Source organism: Leucopleurus acutus (assembly GCF_964270905.1).
Source record: "Leucopleurus acutus genome assembly, chromosome: 11".
Classification (NCBI taxonomy): domain Eukaryota; kingdom Metazoa; phylum Chordata; class Mammalia; order Artiodactyla; family Delphinidae; genus Leucopleurus; species Leucopleurus acutus.
In genome coordinates, this window is record NC_139152.1 from 95472389 (window position 1) to 95489310 (window position 16922).

Consider the following 16922-nt stretch of genomic DNA (forward strand, 5'->3'; position numbering starts at 1 on the left):
ATGATCCAGGAATCCCCTTTCTGGTTATGTATCCAAAAGAATTGAAAGCAAGATCTTGAAGAAATATTTGCACACTCATATTCATAGCAGCATTATTCATAATAGCCAAGGGGTAGAATCAACTCAGGTGTCCCATTGGTGGATGAATGGATAAACAAAATGTGGTATATACAGGAAATGGAATATTATTCACTCATAAAATGATGGAAATCCTATTAAGTGCTACAACATGGATGGAACCTTGAAAATATTATAAGTGAAATAAGCCAGTCACAAAAAGACAAATACTGTGTTATCCTACTTTTATGAGGTATCTAAAGTAGTCAGATTTATGTAAATAGAAAGTAAAATGGTGGTTACCAGGAGCTGGGGGGAGGGGGAGAAGGGGAGTTGTTTAATGAGTGTACAATTTCAGCCTTGCAAGATGAAAAAGTTCTGGAGATCTGTTTCGCAACAATGTGAATATATTTAACACTGCTGAACTGTACACTTAAAAATGGTTAAGGTGGTAAATTTTACATATTTTACTACAATAAAAAAAGAGATCATCTGGGCATAGTTTCAGGACCCCTCCTAGGGCTTTGGGAGAGCCCCATGAAAGTGAGGGGTCCTGCAGCTAAAGCTTCATTAGCTTCATATTGAAGCATCTGGGGTTTTTTGTGTTCTTTTGGTTTTGTTTTTTGTTTTACTTTTATTTGCATTTATTTTCTTGCGGCATTTATTCTGGTCCGTAAGTTTTTGTTTCTTCTGGAATATCTTTTTCTTCTGTGCAACCTCTTCTTCTGGTTTAGGAACAATGTGTTCTTTTTCAGTAAGGATATCTCAGTGTGGTAGGGAGAGCTCATGTATGGGTTGATCTGACCATGAGCTCTGTTAAGTCCTGCACCACATCCTGGGGACTTCATTCACCTGGATGTGCTCAATGACCAGAGAATCTACCCCTAAACCCTTAAGTTCAGCATTACTCTATGGATTATTGAGCATGTGCAGTAAAAATTCAGCACTCTTTTTGGGCCATGGAGCCCCACTGTTTGGCCCGGGCACACCCACCAACTACACCATTGTAGCAACAGGATGGCACACATTGCTGAAACATCTATTTTGACCATTCTGATTCTGTCCTTCCTTTGAAACTCAGCTCAAATGAGCTATAGTGTCTCAATTTTCTAACTCCTGTCTCTCTGAGGGTTGGAACCATATAGTTAACAATTTATCTTATACTTTCTTGTTGACTGTCCAGTGTCTTATCTCCTAATTATAGGATGTTAAGTGTTGTTTCTTTTGCCTCTTATAAATACCCAGGTTAATAGTATTCATCTATTCATTCTTTTGCTTATTCATTTGGTCATTCATTCAGCAAACATTAATTGAATTCCTCCTGTGTACTAGAGATAGAAATAATAACCATATACTCTGCCCTTAAGAAGCTCATAGTTTAGAGGGGGAAGCACCAAGTAAATGGGTAACAATAACAGTAGGGTTTGAAGGTGCTTCCGTAGAGGCGTATACAGGGTGCCAGGAAGCACAGAGGAGGACACTGAACTCAAACAGGAGTGTCAAGAAAGGCATCCTCCAGATGCAAATTTGATTTTTGAGGTTTGATTCTAAAGAATCTGAGAATTTTCTTTTAATGTTCCTTAAAAGGTCTGCTAGCATTCTAATTTATAAATGTGTAATAGGAATGTAAATGCTAACCTTCTCCAAAGATTTTGGATTCTAGTTGTGTTAGAGATTCCACTGTAGTTTTGACTACTATTTCTATCTATATACCTTCTGACTTTGTTGGGGATAAAAATTCTGAAAAAACTTAGTTCTTACGTTTATTTCTCATCAGCCTTCTTCATCGCTGTCGTTTGGTAGTACTGAAGTTGATAAGACTTAGAAAAGCTTTTGCCTTTCCTGTGTTTTCTACACGACAAACTCCTACTGATTCTTTAAGACTCGGTTTAAAATCTTACCTCCCCTGTGAAACCTTTTCTGACTCTCAGCAGTTAGTTCTTTGTATTCTTATAGTGTAACTATCTATACATCTCAATTTATACTTTAATTATGGCAGTTACCATGCTATATTTTAATTGTGGATTTACATGTCTCTGTCCTTCAAGGTGTTAAAATCCTCTTTGTACCCTCCTGGGCTTGGTTCTAGCACAGCATCTAATACATAGTAGATGCTTAAAAGATGGTTCTTGACTGAATGAACGGTAAGTTCAGAGTTTGGAGTCTTATTTTTGAAAGGGTGGATTGGCCTTACTATATACTTCATGGTCACAGATTGCATTCTTTTTTTTTTTTTTAATATTTACTTATTTGGCTGTACCGGGTCTTAATTGCAGGAGGCGGGATCTTTTAGTTGTGGCATGCAGCATTTTTAAAAAAAATAAATTTATTTATTTTATTTTTGGCTGTGTTGGGTCTTTGGTGTTGCGTGCGGGCCATCTCTAGTTGCAGTGAGCAGGGGCTACTCTTCGTTGTGGTGTGCAGGCTTCTCATTGCGGTGGCTTCTCTTGTTGCAGAGCACGGGCTCTAGGAGCACAGGCTTCAGTAGTTGTGGTTCATGGGCTCTAGAGCGCGGGCTCTTTAGTTGCCCCACGGCATGTGGGATCTTCCTGGACCAGGGCTCAAACCTGTGTCCCCTGCATTGGCAGGTGGATTCTTAACCACTGTGCCACCAGGGAAGCCCCCATGCAGGATCTTTAGTTGCAGCATGTGGGATCTAGTTCCCTGACCAGGGATCAAACCCAGGCCCCCTGCATTGGAAACATGGAGTCTTAGCCACTGGACCACCAGGGAAGTCCCACAGATTGCATTCTTAACAACAACCAGTTATCTAACTTACGATAGAAGCCCCACTACCACCTCCATCTGACTCCCTCACCTAGAAGTCCACAGTTGCCTTCCAACTTGTCTCTGCTTCTCCACTTGGTCCTCTGTAGTGTATTCTCCATATAGAAGCCAGGATGAGCTTTTGAACACATAACTCTGATTCTGTCTCTCCTAAAGTGGTAGTAAGACCTCCATGGGTCCTTGGAATGTTTACTTTGGGAGGTTTTGGAGACTTTGTCCCACTTTATAGGAAACATATTAAAAGGTACCCTCATCCCATATTTTTTTTAAAAAAATATTTGTTTGTTTAGTTGGCTGTGTTGGGTCTTAGTTGCGGCACATGGACTTAGTTGCCCCGCCATCTTAGTTCCCCAACCAGGGATCGAACCCGTGTCCCCTGCATTGGAAGGAGGATTCTTAACTACTGGACCACCAGGGAAGCCCCTCATCCCGTATTAAATACTTGGTTTTATTTATTTTTGCTATCGTATGTTAAAAGAATTTTAATAATTTTGCTTCTGAAATTCTTTGGCTACAAATAACTGACTTAATTTGTAATCACCTAAGATTTCTTAATAATTAACATATTTAGTATTTTTTACAAAGTGAGAATTATTTTCAAATGTAATGAAACCTTATAAATGCTAAACTTAGTGAATGAAATTGTTGGGTGTTATATTCCAAGGACACTGAAGCATTTATTAATTTTTATGGTTATAATTTTCTTTTTGTATTTTGGACTTGTAAATATATTTTTTCAGGTCCCAAACATTTGCCTAGACCCTTAAAAAGCTTGTAGATCCGAGATACTAAGTGGAGACTGCGTAATGGATAAAATGGCACTGTTCACTCTCCTGCTTTAAAATTCTTTTGTGACTTTCCACCGTTCTTAACAATAACATCCTTTCTGTGGCCTGCAAGACCCACTATGATCTAGCCCCTCCCACCTCCTCGGCTTCGTCTCCCACCTCTCTCCCTTGGTCACCTGGCCTAGCCTCCTGATCATCCCTCTTGTTCTTTCAACACTCAAGCAATTGCTTTTCAGCTCAGCTTAAATGCCCCTCCTGAGAAAAGCCTTCCCTAACCACCTGATCTAAAGTGAGACTCTCTCAGTTTTTCCATATCCCATCAACTCTTTACTTCCTTCTCAGTGAATTTCCTTCTCCCATGAGGATATTGGCTCCATGTGTAGGAGAACCTACCCTGTTTGATACTACTGTATCCGCAGCACCTAGCACAGACACAGAGAAGGCAGTTAATACATACTTGTTGAACAAATGAAGAGTTATGTTAATAGATTTTGTAATTTAACAATCCTCGAATTGTTGGTATAAACCCTACATGGTCATAATGAATTATTCTCTTAAAACTGGTAAATTCTACTTGCTAATATTTTACTTAGGATTTTTGTGTTCGTCTTCACAAATGAAGATTGGTCTGTAGTTTCATTTTTCATACCGCATCTGAGTCCAGATGGATATCAGGAATATGTTAGCCTCATAGAAGAAATTAGGAAGCTTTCTCTTCTGTCTCCATGTGTTCGGGAACAGTAGAGATAACATGAAATTATCTGTTTGATAGAAGAAAACTACTTAGGCCTGATGTAGTTTCAGTGGCTAGTTCTTTGAATAATTATCGAACACATTTCTGCAATGGTTTTTTTTTTTTTTTTTTTTTTGCGGTACGCGGGCCTCTCACTACCGTGGCCTCTCCCGTTGCGGAGCACAGGCTCCGGACGCGCAGGCTCAGCGACCATGGCTCACGGGCCCAGCCACTCCGTGGCATGTGGGATCTTCCCGGACCGGGGCATGAACCCGTGTCCCTTGCATTGGCAGGTGGACTCTCAACCACTGTGCCACCAGGGAAGCCCCTCTCTTGTTTTTAATTGATCACTTTCCAAAGGATTATCCACTTTTATTTATTTATTTTATTTTTTATTAATTTTTAAAACTTAATTTAAAAATTTTATTGTTATTATTTTCATTGAAGTATAGTTGATTTACAGTATTTTGTTAGTTTCAGGTGTACAGCACAGTGATTCAGTTACAGATATGTGTGTGTGTGTGTGTGTGTGTATATATATATATATATATATATATATGCCTTTTCAGATTCTTTTCCCTTATAGGTTATTACTAAATACTGAGTATAGTTCCCTGTGCTATACAGTAGGTCTTTGTTGGTTATCTATTTTATATATAATAGTGTGTATAAATTAATCCCAACCTCCTAATTTATCCCCCCCCAACCCCCCTTTACCCCTTGGTAACTATAAGTTTGTTTTCTATGTCTGTGAGTCTCTTTCTGTTTTGTAAATAAGCTCATTTGTATCATTTTTTTAGATTCCATATATAAGCGATATCATATGATATTTGTCTTTATCTGGCTTACTTCATTTAGTATGATAATCTCTAGGTCTCTCCATGTTGCCACAAACGGCATTATTTTACTCTTTTTTATGGCTGAGTAGTATTCTATTATATATATATGTATAGCACATCTTCTTTATCCATTCATCTGTCAATAGACATTTAGGTTGATTGGCTATTGTAAATAGTGCTGGAGTGAACATTGGGGTGCATGTATCTTTTCGAATTATGGTTTTCTCCAGGTATATACCCAGTTATTTATTTTTTGAAACAAAATTTTTAAAAAATTTTAAGTATAGTTGATTTACAGCGTTAATTTCTGCTGTACTGCAAAGTGTTATACATATATATAAATTTTTTAATTTATTTTTATTTATTCATTTTTGGCTGCATTGCGTCTTCGTTGCTGCACACAGTCTTTCTCTAGTTGCAGCGAGCGGGGGCTGCTCTTTGTTGCAGTGCGCAGGCTTCTCATTGCAGTGGCTTCTCTTGTTGCGGAGCACAGGCTCTAGGTGCACGGGCTTCAGTAGTTGTGGCACATGGGCTCAGTAGTTGTGTCTCATGGGCTGTAGAGTGCAAGCTCAGTAGTTGTGGCACACGGGCTTAGTTGCTTCACGGCATGTGGGATCTTCCTGGACCAGGGCTTGAACCCATGTCCCCTGCATTGGCAGGCGGATTCATAACCACTGCGCCACCAGAGAAGCCCCATATATATAAATTTTTAAATATTCTTTTCTATTATGGTTTATCTCAGATATTGAATATGGTTCCCTGTTGTTTATCCATTCTATATGTAATAGTTTGCATCTGCTAAACCTGAACTCCCAGTCCATCCCTTTCCTACACCCCTCTCCCTTGGCAGCCACAAGTCTGTTCTCTATGTCTGTGAGTCTGTTTCTGTTTTGTAGATAGGTTCATTTTAAAACAAGCAAAAGTTTTTTGAATCAATAAAGATTCAGTCTACTCTTTATGATTTTATCATTGTTAATTTATTTTTTGAGTTCATTACTCATTTTGTAGATTTTTGAGTTAAATATGTTCAGTTCATTATTTTTCAATCATGTTTCCTCATAGAAATATTTTAGTAGTGGTTATATAGTCAGTGAAGGTGCCAACTTTGAAAGATAACACTCATTTGAACATATAAGTTCAGGTTTATTTGTTTTAAAAGTAAACTCATTTTTTGTTACTTTGTATCCTCACTTTGTAATATAATTTATTTTTAGGGCAGTTTTTTTTTTTTTAAATATTTATTTATTTGGCTGCGCCAGGTCTTAGCTGTGGCACATGGGATCTTCATTGCAGCACGCAGGATCTTTAGTTGTGGCATGCATGTGGGATCTAATTCCCTGACCAGGGATTGAACCCGGACCCCCTGCATAGGGAGCCCAGAGCCTTAGCCACTGGACCACCAGGGAAGCCCTGTAATATAATTTAAAAACGCTGTCTAATTGTTAATATGAAAACAGTACAATAAATATAACTATACCACAAAGTCCAAAATGCCTGGAAATACAGGGGAAATAGTGCATTTATTACACTTCTTTCTTTGAGATGAACAATTGGACTAATTGTTTTAAGTTTAGAGGTATCTCACCAAGAAAAAGATTCCTGGAGGTTGAAGAAAATAATTGATCATATCATTTGAAAATAGAGCTAATATTTTGCTTTAAAATGTGTTTGTTTCTCTACGTTTTGTGCAGCTTGCTATAACACAAGGAAACACGTAGTCACGTTTATATGATAATATTCTGCATTGAGGAGTGGAGACTTGGCAAAATTCAGTCTTACAAAGAAATTCTGTCCATCACAAATTAAAACAAGGCAGCTGTACAATTTCCATGCATTTTAACATGTTGAGCATGCTCCACATAAGTAAACTTTCCGTAGCTCATCTGGAAGGTATTGGAAGGATAAAAATAGACTAAATGTTCAAAATTTCCATCCTAGGAGTTTCCTGCTTTTGCTTACAATCTCAATTGTCAGTTCAGGTCCTGGCTCCTACTCCACTCGGGTCTGTGCAAAGACAGTGGAAGCGTTTACGCCATAAATATTCAAGCTGCCAGATCATCTAGGCATTGGCCTCTGCCTGCCCTGAAACAGCTCCTTTCTGGTTCTTCTATCACAGTGGAAAAAGCGAAGGAGGGAGACTTTATAAAGACCCAGAAGCCAGGATGACAAACGTGTGGGATTTAGAAAGGGTTCGTAGGTTCCTTTTCAAGGAACGCTGGGCTTACAGAATCCATCATTTCTGTGCTGGCTGGCATGTCAGATTACGCTTGGTCAGCCCAGTTCATTTGGAAGAATCACACTGTGGAATCTGAGCTTTTCTGGTTCATAGAGATAGATGGAGTCTGATAGTCACAGGGCACTTTTGCCCGCTTTCTATGATTTTAGTTACTTTATTTCCTCAAGCAGTCCTTAAAACAAATAGATGGAGATGATTTTCTGGAAACTATGTGACTTTTATTCCTTGTATTTGGATAGCACATTTCCTCTCTTCAGCCCAGCACTTCTGAATGGAGGTCTAAGTCATTAATTCATTCATTTACCTACTATGTGGGGCTAGGTAGGTATCAGGCCTCACACAGCAGTGAAGGAAGATGTGGTATGTGTCCTTATACATACTGGGGACGACCAACTATAAGCAACTTCTTTGACAAATAATAAATTGCAGTTATGCCTGGTGCTATGAAGAAGTAGTAAGGGAAGTTATGGGAGTGTTGAACAGGAAGGCCTGGTCTAGACGGGGAGGGTCAAGGAAAACTTTCCTTGGGGTAATGACTTTTGAGATGGCAAGGATAAGATGAAACAGAACTGCTAAAAACAAAGAAGCCGAGTACAGTTTTAGGGCTGAAAGGAATCAAAGATACCATCTACTGATGGCCAATCCTTACATTCCACAAATGAGAAAACTGAGGCCTGGAAGGTAAAGGGAATTACCTAACTAAGGTTACACAGCCTGTTAGCCCCAGAGCTAGAGACGCAAACCCAGCGTGGTTTTCTTAGGTGGGTTGACAGCAAGATGCACTGAGTCAGAAGAGGGCTCTTAGGAATGGGGGAAACCAGGTAGGTTTTAAATTTTAGCGCTGACTCTAGGTCAGCTGCCGAGCTACTTCCTCAGGTGGGGGAGGGGATTAAAGGTGACTCAGATCTGCCAGCTTGCTGTGCTGTAGCATAGTTTTTATTTGGGGTGCGGGGAGGAGGTACCAAACATACATACACCTGAAACAATAAATGTGGAGTTCAGCTGGGAAACCAGTCACTGTTCTGCAGCTGTCTAGCTGTGTGATTGGGATAAGTCACTTAACCTCTCTGAGTTGGCATTCACAGATTATACTTTGGTATGTTTCCTTTCAGTCTTTTCCTGTGCATTTTAGGAGCTTGTTAGAGATCAGTTGTGTCCTATGTTTCTCCTCAGTCTTTAAAGACGAAAGTCTCTTGTTTGGGTAAGGTGTTGTTTAAGCCCCTTTTTAAAGAGTAGTTTGCCAGCCTGTGCTTGCCCAAACATCCAGAGAATAACTGTAGCAAGTGAGCCAAGCTCCAGGATCTGTAAGAATCGTTAGCAACTGAGAACATTTCTATAAACCAATAAAGGTTTTTATATTTTGTTCATCTGTTACCCTTATGCTGTTGCCACTTTCACATTCAGTGTGTGTAGGTGGAGAGTATGAGATAACAGCGTTTCACAAATGAAAGTGAGTGGAAAAGGGCCGCTTTCCCTTTAAGGTAGTTTCAGCCCCAGTTCCCTCCCCTTTCCTGATTGACAAACCTACCCAAAGTCACATGATCCGCCTCTATTTGAAGGTCACAAAAAGCTGTTTCCTTTAGAGACAGAGGGGGAGAGAGAGAGCAAGAGGGAGAGTGAGTGTGAGAGTTAGTTCAAGCCAAAATGGCCGACAGAGTCTCTGCTGGTTTCTGAATATTTAAAATACAAAAAAACAGATAGACAAAAAGAAATCATTTTTTGGACCTTTTTTCATTTCCATTTCTACCTTGTATGCCTCAATTTGCTGGATTTAAGCACTGCTGCACTTTATGAGGTTGGTAAATATTTTCAATTTTTTAAAACCAATTGATTTATATGGATCTTGTCTAACCGTTTTCACTAGTGGTGTTGCAAATCGACATTTGTCTAGCGTGGAGGCTGGCTTCAGACATTTCGTGAATCTGTGTAAATCAGACCCGTGATGTACTTTTGGTTCGGCATTTTAGAAATGGAAAAGCCTTGGTAAAATATTTGATTTTGAAGTGATTTAATTGCACTTTTAATTTATATGCAGATATTCATCATCGTTTCTGTCTTGCAAATAAATGAAGCTGCGAGTATTTGGAAATTTGATATTTAGAAAGAGGTTTTTTAAAAAACACAGACCTCTCCCTGCCCCCTTAAATCTGCTGCAAAAATTTGCATAAATATAAATGGGTTTGCATTCTTTCGGCTGCTAAGGCCGACAAAGGATCTGGGAGGGCAAGCACTACCAAGGGAAAACCTTTTTCTTTTTCTCTTTTTTTTTAAAGCTAGGCCATCCTTCCTAGAGAGATGTAAAACCTAAAATAAGACCTGATCCATTTTAAACATCAGGCTGGGGGCGAGTGAACACCAGGAGGTTTGGGGTTTGTAGATTCCCCTGCTTGAAAACCTCCCAAGCAATGTGTGGATCACCCCTCTCCTCTGCGCGCGCTCATTTGCACTGGGTCTCTGTGTGTGTTCTCAAATATGCAGCCAGATGCGCTTTTATTTTGATTGTGGTTCGAACCAAATGGTGGGACTATCTTGTAAACATGGTGTTTTAAAGGGTATAAACAGCTATTCCTCCCGATTAGGAATTATTTCTTTATCAGTTTCTCCCTGTTGGATTGGCTTTATTCGTTTCTCATAGATTACAATTTCTGTTTAATCTTACACAGATGAACTGGGCTTTTCAGCACAAATTCAGCATCTGTGTGTGTAGTTGCCTGTTTTAGCCACGTATCCATTGTGAAGTGGTCATTGTGGGTCACCTAAATAAGTAGCTGTATGTGTTACCCCTGAAACTGTGTGTGCAGTGCACTGAAGTTAAATTCCATTACTCCTAATGCAGGATTCTAGAAAGCCTGGGAACAGGGAGGGAAGGCGGCTGAAAACTTGCTTTCTCAGAGCCACCTCCCCCTATCATTGTGAGAGTGTGATGTAATGCTTCTCGGTCTGGTGGGCAGAAAGGATCGTAGTTTTGATGCGGCGGGTAAATTGCACCCCCCCCCCCAGGGAAATTACCCCCCCCCCCCGCCCCCCGCCTCCCAGCACATCCCTGGCTCTGAGAGGCCTTGTTTTCTTTTTTTTTTTCTTCCTAATTTGTATCCTCCTGATTTATGCCTTAGCATATTGGCATGAGAAACAGACTATTTTTCTAAATCTGTTACAAAGTATAGTTTAGAAAGGGCATTTAAAATATGCAAATAGGTTGAATTGTCATATCCCCATCATTAAATATGTAGACTTGGATTAAAGCTAATTAAGCATAAATGGAATAATTTTGATCAGAAGTGAGCAGTGGCTTTTTTTGGCTGTTGTTGTTTCCTTTTTAATTAATCTAATTATAAGATGTTTGCTGGACCTGAAAGTGTTAAAAAAAATGCAAAAAAAATGCTGGACCATTTTGAAAATTTGACAGTCTGGAAGAGGGTGTGTAGTGCTTTCAAAAGCTTTATTCACTGTTAAAATGGATTGGCCTCTTGTGCTGAAAATGGCCTGTTTCTTTGGGCCAATTGTGTGTAGATGAAGGGACTTTCATGCTAATTTAACAAAAAGACTTTCCATTTGAATTCATAAAGATAATTAAAGTCCTCTGTCTGTAAAGAGCAAGTATTTTATTATTTTTCTAAAATTAATGTTATTATATTAGTGGAAATGAGTAGAGAAGTGACGGTTTAAATTCAGTGTAAATTTTTTTGGTATAAGTTCAGCTTTTGTGTAAGAGGGATTGGAAACATTACAGTCAGGAGGTAATCTGGAACAAATTTGTCTCTTAAAAATTTTTTTTACAGCTTGAATTTAAAGGAAAAGACAGAAATTACCATAGTGATAGGGAGTGTTGCTTTGTGGTAGACCTAAGGAAAATTAGAGCTCTGATTTTTGTTGTTGTTTTTTCTGAAAATGAAAGCGCTTATTTGGGCTTTACTTGTTAGATGATTCATTTTACGCCCATTTCCTAAGTTGGCCTTACAGAAGAAGAATGAGAAGAACCTAAGCTTTCCATGTTTTGCCATTAGATTGTTTTTGTGGACTGTAAACATGTGAATAGCAGTTTAATTCAGTTTGCAGAGCAGAGGGACCAGAAGCAGGGTGCCTGCTCTCTTAGGCAAGAAGAAGAATGATATAATGAACATTAACAGAATGCCATCTGATTCTTTGAAATGTTTTGGTAAATATTCTTCTCTCCTAGACAGGTTGAGAAGTGCGATAAATAAGACCTGGTTTCACGTATGTTAGGCATTATGGCTCTGATGAGTTTCAGAAGCTCAGCTGCCATTTTGGATCTAAGTTCCTTCAGGGCCAGTCCTTATGGCACACCAAACTATGGGAATTCAGGAGCAAATAAAAATCAGTAATAAATCAAGTGTGCAGATGGATGGCATTTGTGCCTTTTGTTGAAGTTTTCTTTCTGTTGGTAGCATGAAATGAATCTAAAAACTTTAGAGATGTAGCTGATGCTATGACCAGCAAAACCCCAGGGATATTAGAACTTGCATGTTGTGGTTTTTAAAAATGAGACAGTGTATGCAGGGGAAGTTTCTTACTGGAGAAAAATAATATAGTCCTCACTGAAGTCTCCCCACCCCCAATGCTGGGTCTACTTGTGATATTAATGTCATTATTCACAAGGCTACTCTGTCTCAGGAAGAATTGTCACAGATTCATTATTAAGATTTTACTGAAGCATCACAAAAATTGATAGCGCCTATTTATCAGAAGTGGTATCTTATTTTTAAACTGTTTTTCAGTCCTTCCATCTGTGTGCCAGAAAGGAAGCATTGGCATCTTTGGTATATGGCGCAAACTCAGCCCTGTTGTTCAGCTTTGAATGGCCATTTGTTATTCTCTGTCGCCACCGGGACAGTCCTTTAAAAATCAACTTCTTGGGCTTCCCTGGTGGCACAGTGGTTGAGAATCCGCCTGCAGATGCAGGGGACATGGGTTCGTGCCCTCGTCCGGGAAGATCCCACATGCTGCAGAGCGGCTGGGCCCGGCCGCTGAGACTGCGTGTCCGGAGCCTGTGCTCCACAACGGGAGAGGCCACAACAGTGAGAGGCCCGCGTACCGCAAAAAAAAATAAATAAATAAATAAAAAAAATAAAAATCAACTTCTAAAAATTGAAGCAGAGACTTCTAAGGCTTTTCCAGCTCTTAAACCTACAAAGAGACACAGAAAGAGTGATATGTGATGATGAGACCTGCAGGTTCTGCAGAGCAGGCCCCAGCAGATAACAGTAGTAAGGGGTGGGCCTCACCCTACCCAGCTGCCCCAGAACTGAAAAGTTTTGGAGAAATTTAATTTTTACAACTCAGTATGATCATTGACCTTCTGCAGTTTAAATTGGACAAGGCCCTGAGGCAACACAGGTGAATGTACTTTGTTCCTCCCCTCAAGGAGTACCCATCTAATGAGGGAGATACCCAAGTAAAGAACCAGTGGCTTTACCTTGGTGCTATGTGTGCAACAGTTAGAACAAGTACCTGGTACATAAGTAGCCTGAGTATCTGCATTAGGAGAACCCTTATTTAAAGAAGCCAAATAATTACTCCTTATTAATTTTTAATTATCATTTGGCTATTAGATTTTCTTTAAGTGGAACTCGGAATTTAAAGGTGGGGTTTCTGATCATCGGCTGGGGAGTGGGGCAGCCTATGCTAATTGTTTCCTAGTACAGTATTGTTCAAGGGTTTACACTAATCCGACTTCCCTCACCTTCTTGTGATTAAGACTTGTGGTGGAGTGGGTGGGGTGAATTGAAGCCACTTGGCCTGAAAAGGGATTTAACCCGCGATGGTGACATTTTAACATGCTTTCCTTTCTTTCTTCAAATATTCAGCAATCATTTATTATGCCTGCTGCCGGTGTAGGTGCAGGGGGAGCTAAGAATTCATTTGGTCAGCCCGTGGCCCTGAGCAGCCACCGGTTCCTGTGGAAATATTTACCACCTGATGACTGTCCAAGCTACTGCTTTGGGTTATGACTAGGATAACCTATAGTTCTTTCCCCTGATGGTCTCCTTACTGATAGTCAGGGAATGGATGGTAAGTTTTTGCTTCTGGTAGTTCTAGAGACTTCGATTTAAGGTTTGACGAGATAGTCACTTTATCCTTTTTTTTTTTCCTAGGCCTGCAAAATTATCCTTTCAATTATCTCTGAGAACCTTGCAACTTAAGTTGCCTCCCTAGTTACTCTATCATATCGCTTAGTTTTACTTTTTTTATGCCCCTTAATTGTGTCAGTGTCTGCAATCACATTATTTGTGTGTGGTGCATCACTCCCCACAAACCAAAGCAGACTGTAGTGTTTTGCTTACTGCTCAGTCCTCAGCATCTAGAATAGGGCTTAGCACAAGTACGTGCTCAATAAAACTGTGTTTGAATTAGACCTGAGTATAAGGTCACCAGGACCAGCTATGTGACCATAAGCCCCTGTTTCTTTTTTTTTTTTTTTTTTTTGCGGTACGCGGGCCTCTCACTGCTGTGGCCTCTCCCGTTGCGGACGCGCAGGCTCAGCGGCCCTGGCTCACGGGCCCAGCCGCTCCGCGGCATGTGGGATCCTCCCGGACCGGGGCACGAACCCATGTCCCCTGCATCGGCAGGCGGACCCCCAACCACCGCGCCACCAGGGAAGCCCAAGCCCCTGTTTCTTAATCAGTAAAATGGGAATAATATGTTGTTGGGAAGCAGAAGGGAAAGCTGTATGAAGGGGCCAGCACCTAGTCTCGTTGCTCAGTGTTTCCTTCCCCTTTGCTCTCTCTCTGTTAAGTAAACCAGAAAGGCTTTTATGGCCCCACAGATGCTTGATCCTCTCATGGCTCCCAGGATCATGACGCGCGGGCACTGATTGCCCAGAGCTTCAGTCTGGATGAGGGCAGGGGCAGCGCTGAGCCTTTTCTTTTATTCAAGTCCCTACATTCCTATGGTCTGAGGTCATCTCTCCCTGCTCTCCCGTTCCCTTCAGGTTCTGCCTCTGTGGTGTATCCACATTTGCTTGGCTGCTTTTCATACATTCTGTGTTTTGCATCTAAAGGTTCTCAACAGTTTCAAATGAATTGGTCTTAAAGTTTACAACGCAAAGGAGAATATAAAATACAGTGTTTTTTCCTTCATTTCATTGTTCTGAGCCTGCACATGTAGACTCTATTTAACCAAACTGGTAATAGACAATTTTATCTGACTCAAAAGACAGATAAAATTAAAATTTAGGTCAATTGCCCACTTTATACAATGCTGTTGAATTAATATAGATGACAAATAGCTTTCATTCATTGACATTGGACTGGAATTTGTTTCAAAGAAAAACAAAATTTTTTATCTGTTCATTCATTACAAATAATTATTTGAATACCTATTACCTGCCAGACATTGGGATAAGAGCTAGCATAGGAGTAGTAGGAAGATTTTTTTCCAGGTACCATTGCTGAAGTTAGAAAGAATATAAATGCAAGGAGCCTGGCCAGTCCTCAGGGTGTTGGGTGATTACAAAAGAGGGACACCCAACCCACATAGAGGGACCAGCTTATGCAAGGGCCCCGAGGCAAGAGAGGACTTCAGCATATTTGGAGAACTGTATGTAGAGTACTTGGACATGGTTGGAGGGTGATGTGTGTAAAAGAAAAGATAATCTGGGAAATGAGAAGTGAAACTGAAAAGGTAAACACTGGTGAGTTGCAGAAGAGTCTATATAAGTCATGTTTGGAAGTCTTTATCCCGAGAACAATTAAAGGGTTTTCAGCAGGAATTTCACCTGATCAGATTGAACTTTTGAAAGATATGCTCTAGTTGGACTGTAGAAAATGGCTGGAGGATTGAGTATAAGACCAGATGGTGTTGCAGTAATCTCAGGTGATGGTGGCCTGGGCTGACAGCAGAGCTGGGAAGAAGTGGATAAAACCAGAGACATTTAGGAAGAAGATTTCACAGAACCTGATCATTGAGGGTTAGGGTTGGGGAAATAAAAGATGACACCTCTGTCTCTGGCCTGGCCTGCTGATGGATGGTGGTACCATTCACGGAGTTAGGGTCTATTTAGACGAGAGACACGTGTGGGATTGAGAAAATGAGTTCAGTTTTGGAGTAATTTAATCTTGGGGCATCTAAATGAAGGTCTGGAGTAATTAGATATCTGGCTGGAGGTAGATTTGAGAGTCATCAGTGGTCCCAGCTTTACCAAGATTTTCCTTTTTAAGTTGATTTCTTTGGTAAGATGTCCAGAAATGGCAGTGTGCAGTGCAAGTGTTAAAAGAACACTATTTTATAGAGAGGGTAAGACCACAGATGTGCTCCCATTACTACAGTGGTCACCATTAGAAATACAAAAGGAGTTTGAGGGAGGAGAAAGGCTAATTTTGGCTGGGTTGATCAGAGAAGTCTTTATAAGAGGACGTTTTATTTGAGCTGAGCCTTAAATATTGGGCAGAATTGTGAAGAGCAGACATGAGGGCAGAGCATTGTAGCTGGAGGGTTAGTTGTGTTCAGAGGGGATTGAAGGGAGTTTGAATGTCTATGGGAGAGCTGGGACGCCTGCTGAGTAGTTTGGATTGCCAAGGCAGATAGTGGGGGGTCTGTTGAAAGTCTGAAGGCAATGTGATCAATGTGGTATTTTGAGAATATTAGTATGGCAGTGAGGCAGAGGAGGGACTGGGAGTGGTGGGATTGGGAGAGGGCAGGACTGAGGGGAGAATTGAGATAGGCAGGCCAAGTAGGAGGCCTGTTATGAAAGGGCCTGCCCTAAGACTGTGGCAGTGGGGCTAGAAGAGGGACCAGGGACTCCAGGTTTTCAAGGTGAATGATGGGAATCTTCAGCAGAAATGAAGATAGGGAATTCCAGGTCAGGCATACTGAGTTTAAGGAGCTGGTGGGATTTCCAGATGGAACTGGTTAGCAGGCAGCTGGCAATGTGGAGCTGACGCTTGAGAAAGAGGTCAGAAGTGGAGATAAAGAATTGGAAGTCATCCACATAGAAGTGGTAGTTGAAGCTGAGAGGAGATGAGGTCACCATGGGTGCAGAGAATGGAAAAGAGAACTGAGAATGGGGCCTTGGGGACAGGAAGAGAAAGAGGACCTGGGAAAGGATTAAAGAAAGGTGCTTGTGCAGGACAGTCGTGAGTCACTGAAGATGAGGGAAGGACTTCTCAATCTCAGATGCGGTCAGCAGGTTTTGATACCGCACAGGAAGAACAGTATTTGGTTATGGCAACGTCCCCTAACCTGGTGTTGGAAGGTGTTCCGGTGGGAAAGGTTTGGGAATCATTAGGTTATGCCAGCACCATTCAGTAGAAATAGAATGTGAGCCATGTGTTATTTTACATTTTCCAGGAGTCACATTAAAAAAAATAAAAGGAGGGAATTCCCTGGCGGTCCACTGGTTAGGACTCTGCTTTCATTGCTAAGGGCCTGGGTTCCATGGGGAACTAAGATCCCACAAGCCACGCTGCGCAGCCAAAAAGAAAAAAACAGGTGAAATTAATAATATTTTATTTAACCCAATATGT

At 40.7% G+C, this 16922-nt stretch overlaps 1 protein-coding gene across 4 annotated transcripts in view; it reads left to right on the top strand.

Moving 5' to 3' along the window:
* Positions 1–16922, top strand: part of TNRC6B (trinucleotide repeat containing adaptor 6B) — a 250895-nt gene that overhangs the window by 107325 nt on the left and 126648 nt on the right. Inside the window, exon 1 of one of the 4 annotated variants that reach the window (XM_082849696.1) lies at positions 9045–9235. The exons of the other annotated variants lie outside the window; for them this stretch is intronic. Coding sequence (XP_082705822.1) covers positions 9231–9235 — 5 coding nt within the window. The 5' untranslated portion in view covers positions 9045–9230. Of the gene's footprint in view, positions 1–9044; positions 9236–16922 lie in introns of those variants that run through there. 4 annotated transcript variants of the gene reach the window in all.